Here is a 24,312-nt window from a genome sequence, read left to right on the forward strand (position 1 = left end):
CTCTTGCTCGCTTGTGATAAGCTTAAAATAAGAAGATCAGGTGCGCTGGTTTTGTTTACGAAGAGGTTTGTGCCCTCGAAATCGTGAGTAGGTGCCAAAGTCGGCCATTGTGGCGGCCATTTTGGGATTTTTACAAGTCTGTCCTTAAACTATCGAATTCGGTTTTGTAAAACGAAATATTTTACATAAGTCTTTGATGTACATGTTAACTAACCAATTTATCTTCTGTTTGCCTAAAAAATATTTTCATGCGCAATGGCTTGTAGTAAAAAAAAAACAAAATCGCATATTTTGCCCTATAGATTGAGATGTAGCTCGAAATTGTGACGTGCTGGAGCAAATCTGAGCCCGGATTCGGATTCAGCGGCCCAAAATCCTTCGGAGACACATAAGTTTGCTCTTGAGGCAGACCATTAGTTTATTTTTGTTTCGCTGTGAATGAAGTAAAGGCATTGAACCTACAGTGGGCCATCCATTATATGGAAAATGGAAAATTTGATGGCATCCCATCAGATCAAAGTTTTTAGGTCTTATTTCAGGATCCAAATGACTGTGCAAAATTTGGGCACAATCGGTTATGTCTACGTTTTGCGCATTGCGTTTGAAGTTTGTTTGGGATTTTACATGAGAAAACATGCTTTTATACATTTCTCTCAGAAGCTTGTTTTTTTCTAAAATCATAAACCGATAATGTGAAAACATAGACTTGGGTGTCCTGAAAAACTTTGTCGAAGATCACGAAGTGATCTGATGCCCATTAAAAAGTTATAGCGTTGGCATTGCTTGCTGAAGCAGCATGATTTTGATGCTATTGTTATTTCTTTACGTGTTAAATCTTAATCACATGCATGCGGTTTACTGAATATAACATTATTTACAAGCATCGGATCGCTTTGTGATCTTCGACAAAGTTTTTCAGAACATTCTAGTCTATTTTTTCACATCATCGGTTAAAAAGTTTCAGACATTTTTTTTCAACTTATGACAAAAATGCAAAAAAGCATGTTTTTCCATACAAAACCCCATACAAATTTCAATAGCAAAGTGTAGACGCAACCGATCGTGCTCAAATTTTGCACGGATATTCAGAACCTGAAATTCAACATAAAAGCTTCGATATCAGAAACCAGTGCCGATGACCCACGCTACAATACATATTTGTTAAAACTTAACATAAAATTACCTTATTTTTTGAAAAGTGATGCAATGTGTTAACTTTATATAATATTTTAATGTATATAAATCATTGAATACGTTAAATTCAAGGCATAATACGTAAAATTAGTTTATTACCTCTAAAATGAGCCAAAAATAATTAAAACGGAACGGAAGGTGACAAAGATATCACCAAATCACTTTTCCATGTTTTACTATAGTGACCCTAAAATTTTGGTCGATGACATTTATCTGATAACTTTTTGTTCTAGATTTTTCAGCTTAGTTAAAAGTAAAAAGGTAAAAGGTAAAAATCAGTTGAAAGCTGATACAAATTTGGTACAGTCATGACCCGATGGTTGGGGGTTTAATAGTTGGGTGACTTTTTAGTTGGGGCTCCGTTAGTTGAGCTGTCAGCCAACTAAAAAGTACCTGGATGTCATAATTCAATGTCAAAATGAAAATGACAACCAATCTGTAATTTCGAGGGGCAAGCTAATGAGTTTCTGGTTTCTTAAACTTCACTGATAATCGAAAAGAATATCTATTTTATATTTCTTAACAAAAAAACAATATGTAAAATTTCTTCGAACAAATGCAAAACATTGGCAATCTTTATTTTGTCGATCAATGAAAGCGTTATGTGCTTGTACTTTGGTCGGGATGGTTTCAAAAACATCTATATTTTCACTTCACCGACTAAAAATGGGTGAAAATAATTATTTTTCGCATAGGCCATATGTGTATCTTGCAAAACGTATCAGTTTTGCTCTAAATGAAAAACAAATTGAAAAATTTTATTTTTTACTTCCAACCTAAACATGATTTGAAAAAACAATGCGCACGCCCCTTGTGCTGCTGTCACTTCACCCAACTAGCGAATCGAATTCGTTGGTTGGGTAGAGGTTGTGGCTCAACGAGCGGGTTCCGACTGTATTTATAGTATTACCGCTTTCATATAAAAATTTGGTGGATCCAATTTCCAGCGATACAGTCGTACAGGGGATAGACAAAATGCTCGGGACAGGCAAAATTTTCACTTTCTAAAAAAAGTTCAACTAGCTGTAACTTTTAGAAAAGTGTATCAAATATTCTCAAATTTTCACTGTAGATTAATTAGTTGTGTATCAGTGGTCAACATTTGGAAAAGAGCGGGCTTTTCTGGACAAAGTTATAATTTTATCTAGAAAGAGGTATAATTATTCGATAGCTAACTTTGAGCTGTTATATCTCCGGATTCAATGAGCCGAATGCACTGAAATTTTGACCATATAATGACCATATTTTGACTTATATAATGAGCTATGAAAAACTTTTGACTTAACATAAAATTTTTAATACGGAAGAAAATTATAACGATTAGTTTGTTTTTCTGATAAACACCAAATTATTCAAAACTTCAACATCGTTTCAAAATTCAAGATTCTGACTGTAGTTCATGTAAATTCCCTCTAATTGACCTGAATAAAAATATGTTTTGAAGATAAGTAACAAAGTTGTCGCCAATAAATTGAAAAAGTAATAAGATGCATATAAAACATAGATCAATTTACTTAAAAATCATAAAATAAATGTAATCGCTATATTTTTTCCTCTTGTTAATAGTTTTAAGTTTAGTCAAACGTTTTTCAGAGCTAATCATATAAGTCATAAATGGTCAAAATTTCAGTACATTCGGCGCATTGAATCCGAAGATACAATAGCTCAAAGTTGGCTAACGGATAATTATACTTTTTTTTCTAGAATCTTTATCATTTCGTGCAGAATAGTTCGTTCTTTTTCCAAATTTTGACCACTGAATCATTGGCAGAATCGAACAGACAACCGCGGACGGAACCTTTTGAGAAATGGCAGTTCAGTGAAAGAACAGAATGTCTTCTCCTGCTGCATGGATGAGGCCTCGGAAGGACCGATGCTTGGAAGGCATAACGAGAGGGTTGAACGAAACAGACGGGCGATCGGTAATCGTTCCTCGGAAATACAGTGGTCCACTCAGGGAAAGGTCAGGGATTGGTCAGGTAAAGGGGAATGAAAATTCAACGAGCTCAGCATATTTTTAAAACGTTGAGATAGCTTAATGACGAATATAGCTTTAATGAAAAAAAAAATAAATAAAACTGCTCCTAGTGAAGTACGAAGTACTCCAGTACGTAAAACGAATTTCACTGACACTCGTTTTGGAGCTCCCGCACTGTGGCTGCTACCGTAGAAATGGTTTAGAACGCCTACTGTATTGATTCAAATAAATTTCTTCCGGATTTCAAAAGACAACGAGTCAATCATGAAATCAAAGCAAACTACTGTTACCATTCCCAGCACTGCCACTGATATACAACTAGTTGATCAACTCATAATGAAAATTTGAGAATATTTGATGCGCTTTTCAAAAAGTTACAGCTTATTGAACATTTTTTGGAAAGTGAAAATTTTGCCTGTTCCGATCGTTTTATCTATTCCCTGAAAGTTTAAATTTATTTCTTTATAAAATGTTGCAACTTTAGTTTAAGTTTACAAACATTCTTTTTGTAAAAATTTAACCTAAATCATGTTTTAAGTTTCTTTGACTTATTATCATAAAATATAAATATAAAATCGAACGCAAATTGGTGGAGTTATGGGCCTAAGAAACTGACATATTTTGAGGGCCTGAACCCAAATTTTTGATCGGGAGTGCATTTCAAAAATAAAAAAATATATGTATATATAAAAAGAATAAAAATACAAAAATAAAGACAAAACAATCTAATTACAGTGATTAAATCGACAAAAAAAAAACCTAAATCCATGCATTTTGACTTGTATCGCGTTTGTGGACTTTACCCTCATAAAGATGATTCCCATGCAGCTACATCATACTATCAATTTCTTATCTCTCGCAAACCGTAAACATCACAACACAACGTACATATGTAAGAGCAAACACCTCAAGATAATGCATTCTCGCTAATCCACGACTCTTCTACTGCAAGTGGTATTTCTACTTACCAGGGATTTTCGCCGCATTTTGCTCCATTTTCTGCTTGAACATTTGCCGCAGCTGATCGACGACCTCCGGGCCGGGATTCAGTGTGTCTGGCAGGGTCATCTTGGAAGCACCACGTTGTTGATAGTACGACTAAGAATGATTTTGCTGAAGCAGCTTGTCGTTGCGAAGTTTTCCTTTAGACTCGTTATGCAGCGCCCCTTTCGGTATCTATGTACAACGTACATGCGAAGCTTTTCCCCCTTTTCCTTCTTAACCGGCAAGAAGAATGGAGAAAATCTTCTCAAACCCTAATTTAAGCACTTTCCTTGATTCCGTTTTGGCAACTTGGTTGGCACATTTTTCCCTTTTATCACTGATTTTCCTGGCTTTCGCTTTCGATACTTAGCTAGGTAGGTATATTGCACTTGTACACTATACGTAGAAATGCTTCTGTTTGCTAAACGACTTTGGCACACACAGACTTCACATCACTGCTGTTTTCCTCTCACTTCTCCATCCGTTTGATCTGTATATCACAATAACTTTCCTGTGCAGTTGTAAATTGAGCTTTTCGTTTCTTCTGCGGAGCTTCGTGTGAATAACCTTCAAATTAATATAACGATGAAAAACAGTTTCGCTATTTTCGGGGCTTCTGAATTTTGCCATGCAATGTGGTTACCAAAGGTCTGGGTCTTTTAGGCACATATATAGAGAGTGAGTTGTCGTTGCGAAGTGACTTTCCACTTTGCTGTTGGTGGAAACAACTGAAGCACGATGGAGCGTGGAAGTGACGATAATGTTTGTCATTTGCTTGTATCGAGCGTGAGTTTTGTTGGGATTATTAATTACAAATGTAACACCTGATGTCAGGGCTCAATTTGAACGTTGTGCTAGCGTTTGAACACCTGGGTGGGCAAAGATAAAAAAATGCTGATATCTATGACACCTGGTAAGGTTTTGATGAAGATTCTTATCAGCAGTGTTGTCAGTTACGTTACGTTCAATGGTTTCATAAAGATTATTTTATCGTATTTTATGCTTATGGAGTAAGGTCAATCAAGAAGGTTGGTTCTTTTCCTTCTTGTTCTTCTAGTCTAGTATTATGTCTTACCATTCATCTTTCGAAAGATCGTCTTTATTGAATAGAGGATGTAGCTCTTCAATGCATGGGTATTTTGAATTATATTCTGCTCATTCAAATTGGCTTGGGATTTCAGGGGAACTATAAGGTTCGTAACGTAAATTCTTCACACCATGCTACTAAAGGCAGTGTTTTGATACTTTTTACTAGTCTGCCTAACAAGCCCGTGCACAAGTTGTGGAGGGGAGGTTGGAGGGGGGGGGTGTTTTGGGTGTTAAACTCCCCATTACCGACGCTTCATACACTAGGCGCCCTTCCGCCTTTTGCCGAAATTGGGAAAAACCCCTGGAAAAACTTCTGTGCATGGGCCTGCTGCTCAAGATTCCTAACTATAATATTTCTGTTTTGGCGTTTTTTTTAATTTCCACAAATTTCACCTGAGCTTCAGAAAAAATAACACTCCAGTAATCTCATCACAAAATCCGTCATTATGTCATAATGAAAGCGTGAGTAGGGGTCCAAGTCGGCCATTATGGCAGCCATATTTGTATTTTCTGATGTTTCTCCTTAAAAAATGTACACAGCAAGAAGTAGTCGTCGGATTCGCCCCAAAGCAGTAGCCCCAGGTTCAAAAAAGGATGATAATGAGTCAGAGGTGCGAGATTGAGTCAATAATATGAAATATGTCATCAAATATTGCGAATCAAACATTTTATGGAGCCATCCTCGTAGTTGTCAGTAGTTTCTGTCAAAAAAGAGGGTTTAGAGCAATTAGTTAATTTTTGATAAATCATCGAAAAAAGCTTGAAAATAATCAATTTTCAAAATGCCACTTTTAAATCGATGAAACGTCACACTTTTGGGTGGATTGATACTTTTTAGAATCTCAAACACAAATTCATCATATAATACATTATTAGTAAGTAGTATCAACCTTGACCAGAACATTATCGAAGTACTTTTTCATGCGAAGAAGCAAAAATTGCAGAACAATGACATTTTTTACCAATTGTGACCCCCAACAACCGTACATCAGTAAATAAATCAATACATTCAATCTTCGGCAATATATTTGGGAATTTCTGAGTAATTATTTATTTATAAGGGGCACAGATGCAAAAGAGTGACCTTTTTGTCGATTTTGTGCTGACCATATAAACAAAATCTTCACATTTCATGCTGTTAGAAACCTTTTAAAGATCATTTGTACAATGATTAGAAAATTTGCAATAAATCAGAGAAAATTGGGTCGATTTTGAAACTTCATACATTTTGTAAGGGATTGAAAATTTATGAAAAACTGTGAGCCTCATTTACTCGAAAACGCGCTTTTGTCCCTTACACCCTTTGCTTCTAATCCCCTCTTATCAAGTATTTTATTTTTTTTATCTTTTGATATGTTATAGCGAAAATGTAATGCAGTTTATTCTATTGTGGGTCAAGATGTAGAAACGATGAACAAAAATGTACATTTAAAAGCAGTTGGAATTTGTAAAACTATTTGAATACCCTGTGAGAATTTTTTTTGGACCAGCATTCATGAAAATACGCATAACTTGCAATATAAAAGGTGTATGGCAAAGTTATGCAAACTACTACCGTTTCCAAGATATATTGATTTCATCACAAAGTTTACTGAAAATATCCAGACATGAAGGATTTTTTTTCTTCGAGATAATCGATTAATGATTGCACCGTGGATAAAAGCTTGTAACAAAATATTACATGTTCACTATACAAAATAATCGCAAATTAAAAGCAATCAATTCACGAAATGCGTATTAGCGTGGGTTTTTATATGGGCAAAATAACTTTTTTGTATTTTCCACAAAAGGTTCCAAGTCTTATTATAACAAAAGTTACAACCGACTGATCGCCTGAGTGTTCTTAACTATTAGATGACATGTAAAAGAAATACAATGAAGAAAAATCATAATTTTTGGCCTCAAAGATACAAATAATGAGAATTGCACGTCATGTAAATTTCATTTTAATCATGTAAACTTAGCGTTATGATGGTTTACATGATATATCATGTAAATTTGTGTTATATATGTCATGTAAACACTCAGAGTCATGGTGAATTTTTTTCTTGATATCTTATGACTTTTACATGATATGTCATGCAAACTTCTGTGATATCCCACGCTCCAATCATGTGCATCATATGTCACAGAATTTTACACTCTTTTTTCGATCTGTGCTGACTTTCCAAGAGTGTATCTTTTTCCACATGCATTGGATCGATTTGCGGTCTTCGACAAAGTTTTTCGATATAATCTGGGCTTCACTTTAACGTGACTCGGTATTATGGTATAAATTTTATTCAACTTTCAAGAAAAATACTAAATACTATTTTTTTCCATGTATAATTCTATAAAAATTTCAATCGCGATGCGCAAAATCTGGGTTAAACCAATCATGCCCAAACTTTGCACAGTTTTTGGGACCTTAATGGGCATCTTAAAAACTTTGATCTGATTGAATCTGATCAATTTTAAATTTTCCCATACAACGATACAACGTTGACCCACGCTAATGCATATAAGTCCATTCCCCCGGGTAACTCAATAGATTAACATCTGATGTGTATTTTAGTGTTCAATTTGTTAATCTGGAGATGCTTGTAGGCCTCTTACAATATGGTAGTCTTTGGCCTTTGGACAGCATGGAGTTTTCCATCTTTCCTAATTGTTACACAACTTTGGGCAACTTTTGACAAACAACATTTTTGAAAACATTGCGTTTTTATTCTAGAGTCGACAATACTGAACCGATTTCAGTTTAAAATTATTTTGTATGAATACTGTACATTTGTGGCCTCGTGGTCGTGAGGCTAGTGTCACCAAGCATATATAGCCGTATCATGCTGAGGAGCGTGGATTCGATTCCCGTCGCAACTGTCAAGAAATGTATATGCCAAGGGCTGAAAGTCTCTTTAATAAAGACAAATCAATAAATCAAGAAATGTATATGACTGTACCACAGGGCGTTGTATGCTAGTCCGCTGTCAGTGTCGTGTTTCCTTCAAAGAGCGAATAGTCCATTGGAAACATTAAATGTTACCGTGTCGTTTCTAATGAATATTGCGTTCATTCAACTTTATCTAATCGTTAAAAAGTTATAGTCGTACGCAGGGCACATAGTCGCAAAAGCAAAACTTTTTAATTTATACTATGACATTCAAACAGTTATAGCTATGAAAGTGTTAAAGCAATATGGGGCCGTCCATATACCACGTGGACAGAAAATTCATGGTTTTTGACCCCCTCCCCCCTCCCCGTGGACAAGCGTGGACTTTTCATTGACCCCTACCCCCCTCCCTCAATATCCACGTGGACATCCGAAAAAAAAAGATTTTTTTTTCATATTTCCAAAATAAATGGAAAAAGTGATTTTGAAAAGTTTTGTTTTTAAATATTGTTTTTTTTTTCTTCGTAAACAATGTCTTAAACATTGAAAACTTTATAAAATACAAATATTCTATAGCTTCACATAGAATACAAACAAGTAGGTAGCACAAAATAGGTACCTACAAGTTTTCAACATTGTTTTTAATTCAGCTTCATGTTTGTGAGAGTGTAGGTTCGATTCTTGCTCCATTTGGTGAAAATTTTCGTCAAACGGAAAATTCTTCACTGGGTGTTTTTTTTTTTTTGTAATGCCCATCGTCTAAGGTTAGCAATTGTTCAATGTTTAGTCTGTACAGCCTCTGATTGAAGACGATGTTTTTAGAATGTTTGTTCAATCTATGATTGTCTGATTGCTTCGTTGAGATAAGTTAATTTTAAATCCTAGATTTTTGTTGAGATAAGATTATATTTCTTAGATTCTTACAAAAAACAAGAATTACAGCAACTAAATTGTATTGCTGAGGTTAAGACTTTAATATCCATTAGAAACGAGGGCCCATATAGCCGAGGCGGTAAACGCACGGGTATTCAGCATGACCATGCTGAGGGTGACGGGTTCGATTCCCGGTCGGTCCAGGATCCGTAAAAGGAAATTTCCTTGACTTCCTTGGGCATAGAGTATCTTCGTGCCTGCCACACGATATACACATGCAAAATGGTCATTGGCAGAGGAAGCTCTCAGTTAAAAACTGTGGAAGTGCTCATTGAACACTAAGCTGAGAAGCAGGCTTTGTCCCAGTGAGGGCGTTACGCCAAGAAGAGGAGAGAGGAATCCATTAGAAACATCTTAAATTTTAAAGGAACCTACAAAAAAAAGTTTTTGAGGTTAGCCTGCAAATTCCTACATGTATTTTGAAACTTTGAAGTAGTTTAAAAATTTGATATGAAACATCGAAAAATCCATAAAGAACTTCAATGAAAATTTTCTGACTGAAACAGGGTTGACAATCGTCCTTCTCGTCACCACTGCGTGAAGATAACAATAAAACAATCTTCGTCCGAAAGAACAACGGTGACGATTAGCCTTTTCGTCGCCGACTGCGGGCGTCACGACGAAGCTCAATCATAAATAGTCACCCACCAACTTTTCCGTCGTCCTCTTTGTTCCCTGGAAATGAGCGACGACGGGCCAAGCGAACGCCAACTGGGAATAGCTTTTATTGGCGTTTCGGCACTTACGACGATGTGAAACCTCACTAGCTCAGTTGGTAAGAGTGCTGGATTGGCAATATGGAGGTTCGTTGTTTGATTCCAGGTGCAAATATTTTTTTATTAAAATCTTTTTTTTTGTGTGTTGCTGGTGGCAACATTGACTCCGTCGGCTAGATGCACTTGGACGAAGAGCGAAACAAAGCGAATGAAGATTTTGTTTTCGTCACGACGCAAGCCCTTCACGACGATTCGCTGGCTTGAATGAGTCATCCGATGTGGAACGAGCAACGATGACGATCTAGTTTTCGTTCTCGTCGTCGACTTTTTTGGTCGTACGGCGACGATTTTCAGCCCTGGACTGAAACATCAACATTTGCATGGTGTACACTCCATTTTAAATCTCCACAATATTTCTCGATGAAGAAAACTAAGTAAATAAAAATTCTGATAATTTAAAACAAATTCTGGAACTCGATTTGAAAAGGTCGTATGTGCTTTCATCGATAGTAGAAATATGGATGATATTTCGGTGGCTGTTAATGATAAAACGGAAAGCCTATTTTGTAAGGAATCGGTTGTATGTACAGGTACTCTTCGATATAACGTACAAAAAAGTTTTCTCTTTGTACGTTATATCGAAGTGTACGTTATATCGAAGCAGAGAAAATTTTAATATTTTTTATGTTAGTTATGATGAATTCGACGTGAAATTAAACCCAGATAATGATTTCGGTGAAATACACAAAAACATTATTGAAAAACATGAGTTTTCATGAAAAAGTAATTTCGTTTTTTGTGCTTCGATATAACGTACATTTTGCTTCGATATAACGTACACAAAAAATTTCCTCAATTTGAGCTAATTTTTGTTAACAAAGCTAAAACTGCAAGAATACACTGATTTGAGTGATTTCGTAGCTTATCTGAGGGTTTTTCACGGGAAAATTTTAAATGTTCTATGTTGTACGTTATATCGAAGCAAAATGTACGTTATATCGAATTCGCTATATCGAGGGTACGCTATATCGAGGGTACGTTATATCGAAGATTACCTGTATTGATTTTGTAAAATTTCAACAATTTCCGCTATAAGAAGCGTATCCAACTAATCGAATATTATATCGACAAAAGCACATACGACCTATTCAAATCGAGTTCCAGAATTAGTCTGTGCATCAATACCATGATTTTGTCCTTGAAGAAGTAACTTACAACTAAAATACAATGTATAATAAAATAAAATGTATGAAAGAACTGTTGAAGAGAATCTCATCAATAATGCGACATAATTAGTTTCGTTTGTAGATTCTTGTTTCCTAATTTATATGTCAATGTTGTCCACGTGGACATTTGACGAACCCCCACCCCCCCCAAGTAACCAAAAGTTCAGATAAAAGGGTACTTTATAAGCTAAGCAGCTTGTTCGAGGTCGCTCATTAGCCTTCTAAGCAGCTTCATTTTTAAGTAATTTTGGAACTTGAAAGTTCACATAAGCACGCTGGATAGCCTTCTAAGCAGCTTCTGACCGAACTTTGTCAAAATTCATGCAGAAACAAAAATGTGTTTTCTGAATCACACCCTGTTGATGGAGGTTTGTGATTCACGTCTGGAAATTGCTGCTGATAATTATATTTTCCCATGCTGCTATGTAGATTTGAACTGGATTCTCCTGCGTGATAGCCTGCCGACTTACCGCTGCGCTGCTGAAGACACTTGACAAAGTCAAGCTAACTTCACTACTGTACAAATGTGCAAAACTAGCTGCCGACAGAAAATCGATTCAAGTCAGACTTTACCTGCGGTCCACTCAATCGCAGCTGTAGTACTGTGGTAGAGCGTAGGGCTCTCACGCAGCGACTATCGGTTCAAATCCGATGGGCGGCAATTTTTTTTTTTTTTGATAAATTCATATTTGTCTTTTATTCGTGTACGCTTAAGCAGTTGTTTTCTGTAAAAGAAATAAATTTAATCTTCATTGAAACACAATGCTACTGAACTGAACTTCTATGAACTTGAAAGTTCCGACAAAGTTCCGACATAGCATCTTAAGCAGCTTTAAAGTTCCGCGAAGTTCAGATAATGTTCCGAATGGAACTTTCTGGCTGCTTAAGAGGCTAACGATTAGCCTTGCCGGAACTTGTGACCGAAGTTCCAGCAAGGCTCATCGTTAGCCTCTTAAGCAGCCAGAAAGTTCCGTTTGGAACTTTATCTGAACTTGGCGGAACTTGAAAGTGCATTTTGTCATGGGAAGCGGAACTTTTGGTTACTTGGGCCCTCTCCGCACGGTGTGTTGAAACAGGATTATTATCGCACTTTCATGAACCTAAAATATTTTTTCGTTATAAGTTAGCCTTAGCTGTATAGAAAAAGATTCTGGAGGTTAAAAAATCTTTCATCGGGGAAAATGAAAATAAATTCGATTTTAGTATTTTACCACTTTTCCCATATAATGTGGTATTACGCAAATATAATGAAACCAAACTCCGCTAGAACCCGAGCAGAAGAGTATAACAACAGCATAACAAAATGTGTTATTTTGGTAAAATAACTGCATAATGGAATTAGTAATTTTTATGTTATTAACATAACATATTGAGTTATAAACTTGTCTGTCATAAGCGGCAAAATAACAAGTCACATAACAAAAATTTGTTCCTAGAAAATCAATTCAATAACATGTTTTGTAAGTGTCAATAACAACTTAATAACAGTGAATTTGGAAAATGTTTCAATAACAAATTTTGATATTAAAGAGTTATTGATAACATTCCGAAAGCAAAATCAGTTATGATATCAAACGATCGCATATGCTGTTGAATAGGATGCTAAAGTGGAGGCGATATGCGTACACTTTACCCGTGGTTAAATGGAAGTATTGACGCATATGGCCTGCCCTTTAGCATCCTATTCTACATCATATTTGACTTCGTGTTGGCTGAGAATGCTATACACATTTATACCATCATGTGAGAAGGGCGGAACAATCATTGCGAACTTCAGTTTCTCTCTTCCCTAATAGGCGTATTTTAAACTGTTCGTGTAATATTTGATCACAAGTAGGTAGAACCGATTTCATCCTCTGGAAAGATAGGGGAAACATGTGAAAATACAAAATATTTCTGAAAAATCCCATTCAAAACCATCTACAATTTTGGATTCAGCTGTCTGTATTAGATTCGTTCAAACAAGTTTACTCAATAAGTTTGACATTTTTATCATTGAAATTCCCATGTCAAAGGCGGAATCTGGAACGTCCCTTTCAAACCCCACCTTCAATATCGTTTGCTATGTTCTCGTTTTGATGTATGTAGGGTACTTTTCAGCTACAACTCAGTCAATTTCAAACCTCGCGCCGCCCAGCAGGGACTTGGTTTTGTACACATTACAGCACCTCCATGTCACGTAATACACCACACCTCTTATCAAATGTGATACCGTAAGCGTAACATGCTTTGCGCACCTAGGGCCTAACTTTGCGCACTTTTCAAAAAATGGTTCAGCAATTTTGCTGGTGCATTATGCAAACTTTTTCCCACGGAATACTATCACTAGTTAGTATTCCGTGAGAAAATGTTTGCTTGCTCTTTGTCTCAGTAAGGTTGTAATAAAAAATGGAAGAGGAAGACAAATTGATGAGAGAATATGCAGTTGTTCCCCTCACTCACGAAATGCTGTAAATAGCGTTGTAGAATGACGTAGGTTTTATTTCAAAACTTGTTTTAGTTTTGATAGCAATAGAATAAAGTATTTGTACACTCTCAATAATACAATAATACCTAAACTTGTTCCACAACAAAATGTGATATTTAAATGTTATTTAATTGCTGTATACCAATAGCTTGGTCATAACAATATAAGATTGTCCAACAAAACATGTTATGGAAACGTAATACATTGATAATTCAATAATAACACAACAAGATATAAAAACAAGTTTTGTGATTTCGTAATTATTAATTTGATATTCCCCTCTGCTCGGGAAAAAGTCCCCTTTCTTATAACAATTCTCAAACCATTTAGAGAAAAACGAATGTAAAAGTCTGTACTACGTGTATAAATTCGATCGGCGTTCGTTTTATGTGTCCAGCCCACTACAGTCTGCCGAAAGTCATAAATCATAAAAACCTACATTTCTTCCATATGTCTGGTACATATATATTTGTAATGGAGGCAAGCCCCTGTCCAAGGGGGGGTGACCCCCTCCATTGCCTACGCTTCATATACTAGACGCCCCTCCGCCTTTCGCCAAAGATAGGAAAAACCCCTCCCATGCCGTCTTTTCTGTGAACGGGCTTGAATGGAGGTAAATAAATACTTGCCATTAGTGCGACTCATACATTTGAAGAAGCACCATACACCTGTGACTCATACCATGTGCAACACATACTCTTCATGTGCTAATTTGCGTGAAATGGCGGGTATTAGTTGCACATACTTTACACTTCAAATCACATCGTGCGTGACTTATTTGTAAAAGTTCTGCCTCTGATCTGTTAAGGACCTTTGTCCATACAAAATCTTAATATTTTCAAAGACTGAGGATTTTGTTCAGTGAATAGTTTTACTGGAGTTCTTGTTACTTATAAAATGATACCTTTAGGGTTAAGTGAACAACACACAGTGGATGCTGGAGAACTTTCCATATGGCTACAGATTAGAGTGGTGTGTAGAACGAGAATCTAAACCACAATTTGAGGCTTGCGATACACCTAAACGACTTACACTGCTGATACCACGGCCGCGAAAGATGCTTCCATTGCGAAATCATCAAACAAATATGGTGATTTAGCCACGCTTATTTTCTAATATTCATGTAAACTGTCCAATTGAGCTTTTTGAACTTAGTTTAGCAGAAATGCTGATAGCTTTTCGAATATAATAAGAAATCCACTATTTCATCTTACCCCTTCTGTTTCAACTTGCTCTGGTGTACCATATTTTGAAGCAAATGTTGAATAGTCGTTCTTGAATGTATTAACATAATATGACAACGCCAATCTTATGAAGTTTGTGTCAACTTTTTGTTATTAGAGACTCAACAGCCCACTTAATCTTAAAAGTATCATTCGTTACTTATCAAGGAGATAACTCCGGTGAGACTATTTACTGAACAAAATATACAGTCTTTGAAAATTTGAGGACTTCGTATGGACGAAAGTCTTCAACAGATCAGAGGTAGATTTTTTATAAATAAGTCACGCACGTTTAGTAATAAATGCTTGTGTCCCATCCCTGAAGCAAAAAGGCCCATGGAGTGACAAAATCTTCTAGCTACGTCACTCTCAACGTTGATGTTTAAACATACTAAAACATTTACACTCACAACAACACTTCTACATAATATACTCAAAAACACTTACACAATCTAAATCTGGTCGCATCACTCGCTTATAGTGAATCCCTAATCAGCCAGTTCAAAATATCCAACTCCATGACACTTACGTGGGCGCCGGTGAGTCGCTGGCCTTTCATAAAGTAGGTGTCATTTCATCTTATCCTTGATGGGCGTGGCCGGAAATGGAAGTTTTCTTGTCAATTTTACTTCAATCTCTGATTGGATAGCTGTTCCCTCCCAAATAGCATTACAAAAGCAGTTAGAATAGGAGTATTAAAGTTTTAACATGACAATCTTCAGTATGTAATCTACGAATTACTCTGTTACCATGCAACGCAACGCAATATTAACGTGTATTTGGTTTGGCATACAAAGTATGTGCAACTAATACCCGCAATTTCAGGCAAATTAGCATATGGAGAGTATGTGCTGCAAATAGTATGAGTCACAGGTGTATGGTGCTTCTTCAAATGTATGAATCGCACTAATGGTAAGAATTTGATTACCTTCATTACAAATATTTATGTACCAGACATATACACAGCGAAACCTTTTTTTGTCTCAAGAGCAAACTTATGTGTCTCTGATAGATTTTGGGTCACTGAATCCGAATCCGGGCTCAGATTTGCTCCAGCACGTCACAATTTTGAGCTATACCTCAATTCATTTTGATTGCTTAAAAAAAATCATGCTTAATGGCTGGTAGTCAAAAAGCCCATAATTGTGACGTGCTGGAGCAAATCTGAGCCCGGATTCGGATTCAGCGGCCCAAAACCTGTCAGAGACACATAAGTTTGCTCTTGAGACAGACCAAAAGTTGATTTTTGTTACGCTGTGTTATGGAAGGAATGTAGACTTTTATGATTTATGACTTTCGGCAGACTGTAGTGGGCTGGATACATGAAACGAACGCCAAACAAATTTAAACACGTTGTACAGACTTTTACATTCGTTTCTCTCTAAATGGTTTCAGATTTATTATTAGAAAGGGAACTTTTTCTATCGGAGTTTAGTTTTATCAGATTTGCGTAATACCATATTATATGAGAAAAGTGGTAAAATACTAAAATCGGATTTATTTTCATTTTCCCCGATGAAAGATTTTTTAGCCTCCAAAATCTTTTTCTGTACAGCTAAGGCTAACTTATAACGAAAAAATATTTTAGGTTCATGAAAGTGCGATAATAATCCTGTTTCAACCCACCGTGCTCCGTGGACAAGCGTGGACTTTTCGCTAACCCCCTCCCCCCTCCAAGCTGTCCACGTGGTATATGGACGGCCCCTATCTATCTATATATATAAATATGCAGTGGCATACGTGGGACCGCGCATAACTTGCGAACGGAAGGTTCGATTTTGGTCGTCTTAGTTTTGTTCTGTTAGTTTTCACCCAAGGAAGGTTTATGAGGCAAAAAACATGGAGAAATTGAGAGTTTTTGAAAATCGATCTTGCATACATTTTGACCGGGGACTTGGTCTTGGCTAGAAACTTGAAACGTCAAAACACGCAGTAGCCAAACAAAGTTTGCCGGGTACAGCTAGTATAATATATAATAGCCATATATGGCTCAAAAATGGGCAGGGAACGGTTTTTTCAAAGGTTTTATAGTGTCAAACGTTGATAAGAATCAAGACAGTACTTTCATTACAAAGTATTTAAAGTACAACTAGTACAGTATACACAAAACTTGAAAGTGATAAAAAAGTGTCTAAAATTTACGTTCAAACGATCTAAGCTTTATTGAAACTAGGGCCTGGGTCCATTTGGGCAGGGGGTCCTATTTTGGGTACTTGCAAGCATGCTGCTATAACTTAGTCAATTTTGAACCGAATGACTTGATTTTTTAAACATGGCTAGAGACTGTACGTATCTATTCATGTCCCAAATATCAAATCAATCAGTTTAAAATATGTTATAGCAGCTTGTGCAAAAAAGGGCCCCATTTTCAAATGGTGTCAGAACCTATATGAATTATTAAAAAAAGTGTTGAACTGATTTGATAAAAAAAAATTCCATTTAATTGATACTATGTTAAAAACTTCGAGTTAAATTTCAGATATTTTGACGAGTTAACAAAAAAGTTGTTAAGTTGTGCCCAAGCATTCCTAAATCACAGTTTATGGTATAGACAATACTAAACCGATTTTGATGAAATTTTCCTGGTATTGACTACACAGAATTTAAAATTTCTGGTCAACAAGTCAGCCAGATTTGTTAATAAAATCGAAACTTATGCATTATTTTTAGTGTCCAAATTTCATCGAATACAGACTTTAAAATTGGATAAAAAATACATAAATGCGTATTTCAACAATTTTCAAAAACTTTCAATATCTACAGAAAATATAACTTTTTGATCCTTAACTTTTTCAACTTGTTCACTCTAACATATCTATGTAAATAAAATGAAATGGTATTTGTATTCATTATTTACAAAATTCTTTCACTTTTGCGCTCGTGCAGGGCTCCGACGTGATCGTATAAAAAAAAAATTTAAAAAATTACCGGGAAGGAAGCAAAGGCTGGAAAATCTGTGATTCCATTTTGGGAATAATTTCTGCTTGAAACTGGATGTCAAAAAACACAGCACGACGTTTGCCGGAACAGCTAGCCAAACATGAAAAATACGATTGTTCTTTTTGTCATAATGCTTATGTAAAATTTCAATTTTTTTATCGATCTGTTTTATTTTTTGTTAAGTGATCTTTATTGATATCTCATTCAATTATTACATTCATTGACACTTAATCTAGGTGTTTTGTGTATTATTACACACTCCAATCCTAATGTGGTAAAATAAATTTAGTTTTATCTATCTTTAATTTTACATATACAAAGAATTCATACAAAATCAAATTTAAAGAAACAATCGACATAAGGAGTGTATCGGAAAGTAGTTGAAAATGTTCAGAATGCTCTATCTCGAAACTGGGTTGGTCTTTTCATTTTGGTTCTTCTATGAAATCCTCACAATATAGTTAAGTTTAGAATACCTTGAAAAAATTTGGAAAATGTTTAGTATTGTTGAAAATATGGTTAAATGAATACACCTCACAAAATAAAAATCTGCACAAAATGCAATTTTGTTAAGATTTTCCAAGATTTCAAAAAGCTGTACCGAGTAAAATTTGTGCGATAAAACACTGGAAAATTTTGATGCTTGTTAACAGTTATGTACACATAACATATCATTCAACACCGCCTTTCAAAATTCATATTTTCGATAGAAAAATCTCCTCTATCTTCAAAATGGTCCACTCTAAAAAACGTCTATTTTTTGGTCAAACTTTGAAGTTCTGCTTTTAATATCTTAAAAGGTTATAAAATTCTATATTTTACTCTAACTTACTCGTCCATAAATCAAAAAACATACCCTATTTAAAAAATGCGAATTTTTTATTTTATGTAGTTTTAATTTGCGTAAACATGATTTGGAGGAGCATAGAAAATAGGGGTTCCTAAAAAATGGCCTTTTTTTATTTTTAAGAATTGCGCTTAAATGCAGTGGAGATTTTTCTTGAAAAAAAAAAATAATTTGCCTATATCATGAGGATTCTGGAGCTTATTATATTTGCACAAAAAAGTTTACAATTTTCGAACATTATCGAACTTCTTTCGCAATTTCAATTTTTTAGAAGGTGTGCAAAAATTTAAAAACATGCGTTCAGTAATCTTGGTTTAAACCCCAGTTAAAAGAACATTTTTTTTAGAAAATCATAACAGCCATTTCTTTTTTCAAGGATTTATACAGTATCTCCAAAAATAAAATTACTTAAAAGTTGTATTAAACTATTTTTGAGGTTATTTTGAACATTTTCAACTACTTTACGATACACTCCTTATTCGGTGGAAATGCTCTTATGAAATTCCAAAAGTTGTTGTACTATAATGTGTAAGATTTCTCCATGTCCTCTAACGCAATTAATGAATGGCCCCATCCTATTATTCATTGGTAGCTTTTTGCAGTATTCCATAAAACCATCACATAACTACTATATAACATCATCAATTAAGGTGTCATGATGCATCATTGAGCTTTCAAACAAATAATCGATTTTTTGCTTTTGTATGATTGTTTGCCCCGCGTTTTTGAAGTGATGAAAAACTGATAATTCAATAGTAATGCAGCTGGTAAAGTATCATCGCAATTACTGCGAGTGAGCATATAGGATGATAGGGTCTTGTTCCATTTGGGCAAGTGTACCTATTTTGGGCACTTTCCGTTATAGTCAATTTGAATCCGATTGATTTGAGATTTTGTATAGAGTTAGATACTGTACGTGCCTAACTCTATACAAAAATTCAAATCAATCTGTTTGAAATTGACTTAGTTATAACGGCAAGTGCCCAAAATAGGTACACCTGCCCAAATGGTACAAGACCCTACTTTTTCATACGAACATTCGCTTTCGTGGCTGAGAATTTTCGAGCTTTGAAATTTCGAGCCACACATCTAACATGGCTGCCGATGCTGATGATGCCGTAAAAAGCCTTAAAGGCTTGCAAGAAGTCATAAAATGGCGTTATACCTTATTATATAGCCTTTCAAATAACTAAAATAAAACAAATATTCAAGTTTGATTACAGTTTTAAAGGAAGCTGTCCTGATTTTTGAAGCTTGATAAAAGCTTTCTGAAAACCCACTGAAAACTAATAGTCCTCAAATAAAATGTGATAAAATGTATAGCTTGTATAGTTTGAAAATACTTTTCCTTCATCAATGCCAACTAACTGACAATCAGGGGGATGACGAAGGGCCGGAATCATCTACCCAGCATTCAATTAAACATGGCGTATAATGTTTTTGTTTTGATTGCTTAATTCATGGAAAAAATGCGCTGGAAACATCGACACTGCTTCGCTGCTACATATAATATCGTGCAAAGTGATAAAGAAAAAGAAACAATCATCAAAAACAACAAGTTCGTTCGAAATGTGTAATTTCCGAAATAAGCACTAGCAACACACGAGCCACACACCCGAAAATCAGGAACAAGTTAGGGTAAACCGACCAGAAAGTGGGTACCAAAACGCGCCGTACCAAAAACGATGATGGGTGAAGCAGCGATGTACCGAGTTTGACAGCTGTGTCACCCCACTGCCAGGGATGGGAACACTCACTTCGAAAGAGTTACACTCACTTGCTATTTTCTCAGCTCAGAAGCATGCAATCAAGAAACGTTGTATGGACGACTTTTGCCTTGGTGTTTTGTCTAAAATTTTGCCGAATGGAGTAGGAGTCGCACACGAATCCCAAAGTCGTGACAGAGCTGTTAAAGCGACTCTCCACGAGGTGAGTGTAATTTACATTCACCTCGTGGAGAGTTGCCTTCGCAGCTTCCTCACGATATCGGTATGCGTGTGCGACCCCTATTGTATTCGGCAAACTTTTGGACAAAACACCAAGGCAAAAGTCGTCCATACAACGTTTCTTGATTGCATGCTTCTGAGATGAGAAAATAGCAAGTGAGTGTAACTCTTTCGAAGTGAGCGTTCCCATCCCTGCCCACTGCTGACAATTTACGCTGTTCTAGTCAAACAGCTACAGGCCAGATCATGTAAAAATTGCTGGCATTAGCTTACACTGTAGTTTAGAAGCATTTGCGAATGTCGTCGGAGATTTTTTTTTTTGTGAACAAATAAACAAAACTGTGTGGCATTGCATTGCCAGGCCCGGATAAAGGATTGTGGCGATGGGCATAAAAAATTGCTATGTTTTCAAACAGTATTGGAGCAATATGAAACATAAAGTTGATGTGTATTGCTGACTGCACCCCAAATTGGACTGACACAATAGTGTGCACAGACCTTCAAAGTGTGATTGCAGCGCAGGACCACGTCGGATCGAGTTGAGGTCTTCGGTGCACTTATTCCTTGTAAATAGAGGAATAAGTGCACCGAAGACGTCGAGACGATCCGAGGCAAATGTGCACTTTTATCACACTTTCAGGGATGTAGTCTGCAATAATAACCAAAAAAGGTCTTTGGGGGGCCCCAAAATGTGGGGGCCCGGGACCCCCAGCCCACCACGTACACCCGGCCCTGGGAATTGCTTAAAACTAGCCAAAAGATTTCTAAAAGACACTACACCGTCTTCAACCAGAGGTTGTACAGACTGAACAAGCACTAACATATGACAACGGACAACACACATAACACCCAATGGCCCAGTGGAGAATTTTCCGTTTGACGAAAAGTTTACCCCGACTGGAGCGGGAATCGAACCCACACTCCGAGGCTTACGAAACGGCTAGATGACTGACGCCTCTAGCCGCACGGCCACGAAGCCCACATTTCGTGGCCACAACATAAACCCAGAAATGCTCTGATGAAACCGTTAGTTCTATCACGAGCTCTGCTATGACTATCACAGGAGGGTTTGCCCTATTGGAGCACTCATCAGAAAAGCAGAGTTTAATCAGAAAAATATGTCGCCTAGTCGGTATAGTCCAAGCTTATTCAGACCATAAATTTATGATTCAACGTGTACAACCTAAGATCAAATTGATTGATTCTGAGGGAGCCTGGCCCTACAACGCCCCCTTCAGCTACGACAATGCATATGAGCTATAACTTTTGGGTAATATGTTAAACTCGATACTTTTTTTTATTTTCTTAAAACATGTAGCGTCTTGTACCATTTGGGCAGGTGTACCTATTTTGGGCACTTGCCGCTATAACTAAGTCAATTTCAAACCGATTGATTTGAAATTTTGTATAGAGTTAGGCACGTACAGTATCTAACTCTGTACAAAAATTTAAACCAATCCGTTTGAAATTGACTTAGTTATAGCGGCAAGTGCCCAAAATAGGTACACCTGCCCAAATGGTACAATACCCTATTTGCAAATTTGCATGCATTTAAACGCAGTCATGAGACGAATTCATCTACAGTGAAATGCAGATTTAAACATCGGTGGGCACCACCGCTGAATGCCACAAGTTGGTTGACAAACAAACTCGGCAGTTTATATTTTTGTTCTCTTGGCTCCACGCTCCATCATCTTTTGGTGAAGCTGCGACAACCATGAAAGGTCAATACCGAGGGAACCACATATGCGATGGAGCTTGGGACCTTGAAAAATCCACTCCACACTCAAACCGACAAGAAGCCCAGAAACAAACGTTCACCACAAACTCTGACAACACTGCTACTATGCTAGAGAGGTTCAATGAAACGAAAATCAATCTGCGACACCGCGTGGATTCTGATAACGAACGATACCGGCTCCGAAAGTGAATATTAAAGACTCTTCTTCACACATTTGTTCGGTCGTCCGTGTTTGGTGGCATACCGACACTTTTAGCATTGAGGCTCAAACAGATGCACGCCCTTCGATTCAGTCGGGGTTTATGATTTCCAGACACGTGCTGCTAGTTGCGACATTCGTATCGTATATCTTCTCTTTTTATACACTTTAATCCACACACCAGAACGTTTGTCGTAATAAATTGATAACCACACTGCACGTTCAAACGTTAACCCGTCATTAGCTGGCCAGGCATAAATGCATCAATTTGCGACGGAGGACAATTTGTGCTGAAATGTAATTCCTCACAGAACGCAACAAGTTGTGCATTAAAATTGCACTCCCACTGGCACAATGCTTCTCACCCAGTGATAGATCAACCACAGACAAACAGACGTAACACTTCGAACATTTTTCGAATCAAATCATAGTCACGGAAACATGTTCGCCCAATGCTAAAAGAACTGAGTTTGGCCGACCATCAACTAGGTGGCGGTAGTGGGCAAACGTCAAACTCGAGCAAAAACGATGCGAGTGCCACGGGTGGTCAGTTGGCCAACTATCAAATTTTCAAATAGACCGTTAAATCGGTGTACGATGCAAAATATCAGAGTGTTACGTCTGTTTGTCTGTGGATCAACCTTTACGCAACACTGTAACCCCGCTCAGGTCAGTCAGATTAGAATCGAAGTCTTATTCGTCGCGAATCCAAGCGTTACACACTCGACGAAAACGACGACGACGACGACCACTAGGCACGCGAGAGAGGCTGCGGCGGCACACGGCTGGCTGACCCGCCCGATCGGAGGTTGAAACTAATCTGACTGACACGACCGACGACGATGGCAGCGGGTTCTGTGCTGATGAGTTTGTTGAGTGCTTCGTCATTGCGCGACGCTGCTGATCGGCGGCGTTGTGCTATGCTGGTGTTAGTTGTCCGAGGACGGACAATCAACATTCGGCGCGTATTTTTTATAGTACAACTGTCTGTTCTTTGCGCGAAAGGTAGGTATAAGATGTATTGTCTGTTGTCTTCCAGCGAGTGTATCTCGGGCTCTGCGGCTTATCTCCATTGGAAATGAAAACAATCGTGTTCCTGTCTATATATTGCGGCAATGAAGACTACATATATCGAGTACAATCAGATGTGCTAATTGTTTGCGGATAGAGTGATGGTATTAGAAGGGCATCGGAAGAAATTTAGCTGGAGCATGAGGAACTCACGCTTATAGTGTCGTACTTGATGTCGATTTCGATTGGATGGTTGGCTATACGTATTTATTGAAGCGTGGTTGAAAGTAAGTCTGGCCCTACATATGGGAGTGTTTTATTGGTAGATTAAACTAAGCTGCTAACCTAACATTTTATGAGCTCATTCCATGATGTTTTGCCATATTGTTTGGTGAGCCTGAGCATTGATTAATTCCTGTAACTAAGCACTCATTATTTCATGTAACTCTAAATTCGAGATATTATACGTGAATTAGCCAATTGTTGCAAGGTTAGTGCTGAAATTTATGTTTTCATTTTTTCGTGCATAATACCTCGGTAGTAGGAAAATATACAGTGAAGAACATGAAGCGAAATATTTTTTTCTGGATATATTTGATCATCCAAACTATTCTTGAGCTTAGATACTAAAGTCTACGAGTGTTGACAGTATTTTCACAGATGAACAGACGTAACACTGGCGAAATTTGAATCGACTACGTTTTACCACAGAGAACAGACATTCAAGTCCAGTTCCGAAACTGTGTAAGGAATTTAACGGCCATTTGAAATCGGTAACACAAGTGGCAATAGCGTGGCGCTGCAATCGCTTAATTTCCCATACTAATTTAATTCACCATTTGAAATGTTCCAATTCACCGACTGTGGCAATATGGTGTTTGGTGGCGTTAGTGGTGTCATCATGTATTGGTTTGCAACCTTACTCAAGTAAAGATTCAAGTCCTTACAC

The 24,312-nt window shown here is 36.9% G+C and overlaps 1 protein-coding gene across 1 annotated transcript in view; it reads right to left on the reverse strand.

Moving 5' to 3' along the window:
• LOC115267615 (motile sperm domain-containing protein 2) overlaps nucleotides 1–23,201 on the reverse strand; it is a 104,180-nt gene extending 80,979 nt beyond the window's left edge. The window contains exons 1-2 of the mRNA XM_062852535.1: nucleotides 22,994–23,201; nucleotides 4,141–4,723 (exon numbers count right to left, since the gene is read on the reverse strand). Coding sequence (XP_062708519.1) covers nucleotides 4,141–4,240 — 100 coding nt within the window. The 5' untranslated portion in view covers nucleotides 4,241–4,723; nucleotides 22,994–23,201. The remainder of the gene's footprint in view (nucleotides 1–4,140; nucleotides 4,724–22,993) is intronic.
• Between the last annotated feature and the right edge of the window lie 1,111 nt (nucleotides 23,202–24,312).

The sequence above is a fragment of the Aedes albopictus genome, chromosome 2, assembly GCF_035046485.1.
Source record: "Aedes albopictus strain Foshan chromosome 2, AalbF5, whole genome shotgun sequence".
Taxonomy (NCBI): Eukaryota; Metazoa; Arthropoda; class Insecta; order Diptera; family Culicidae; genus Aedes; species Aedes albopictus.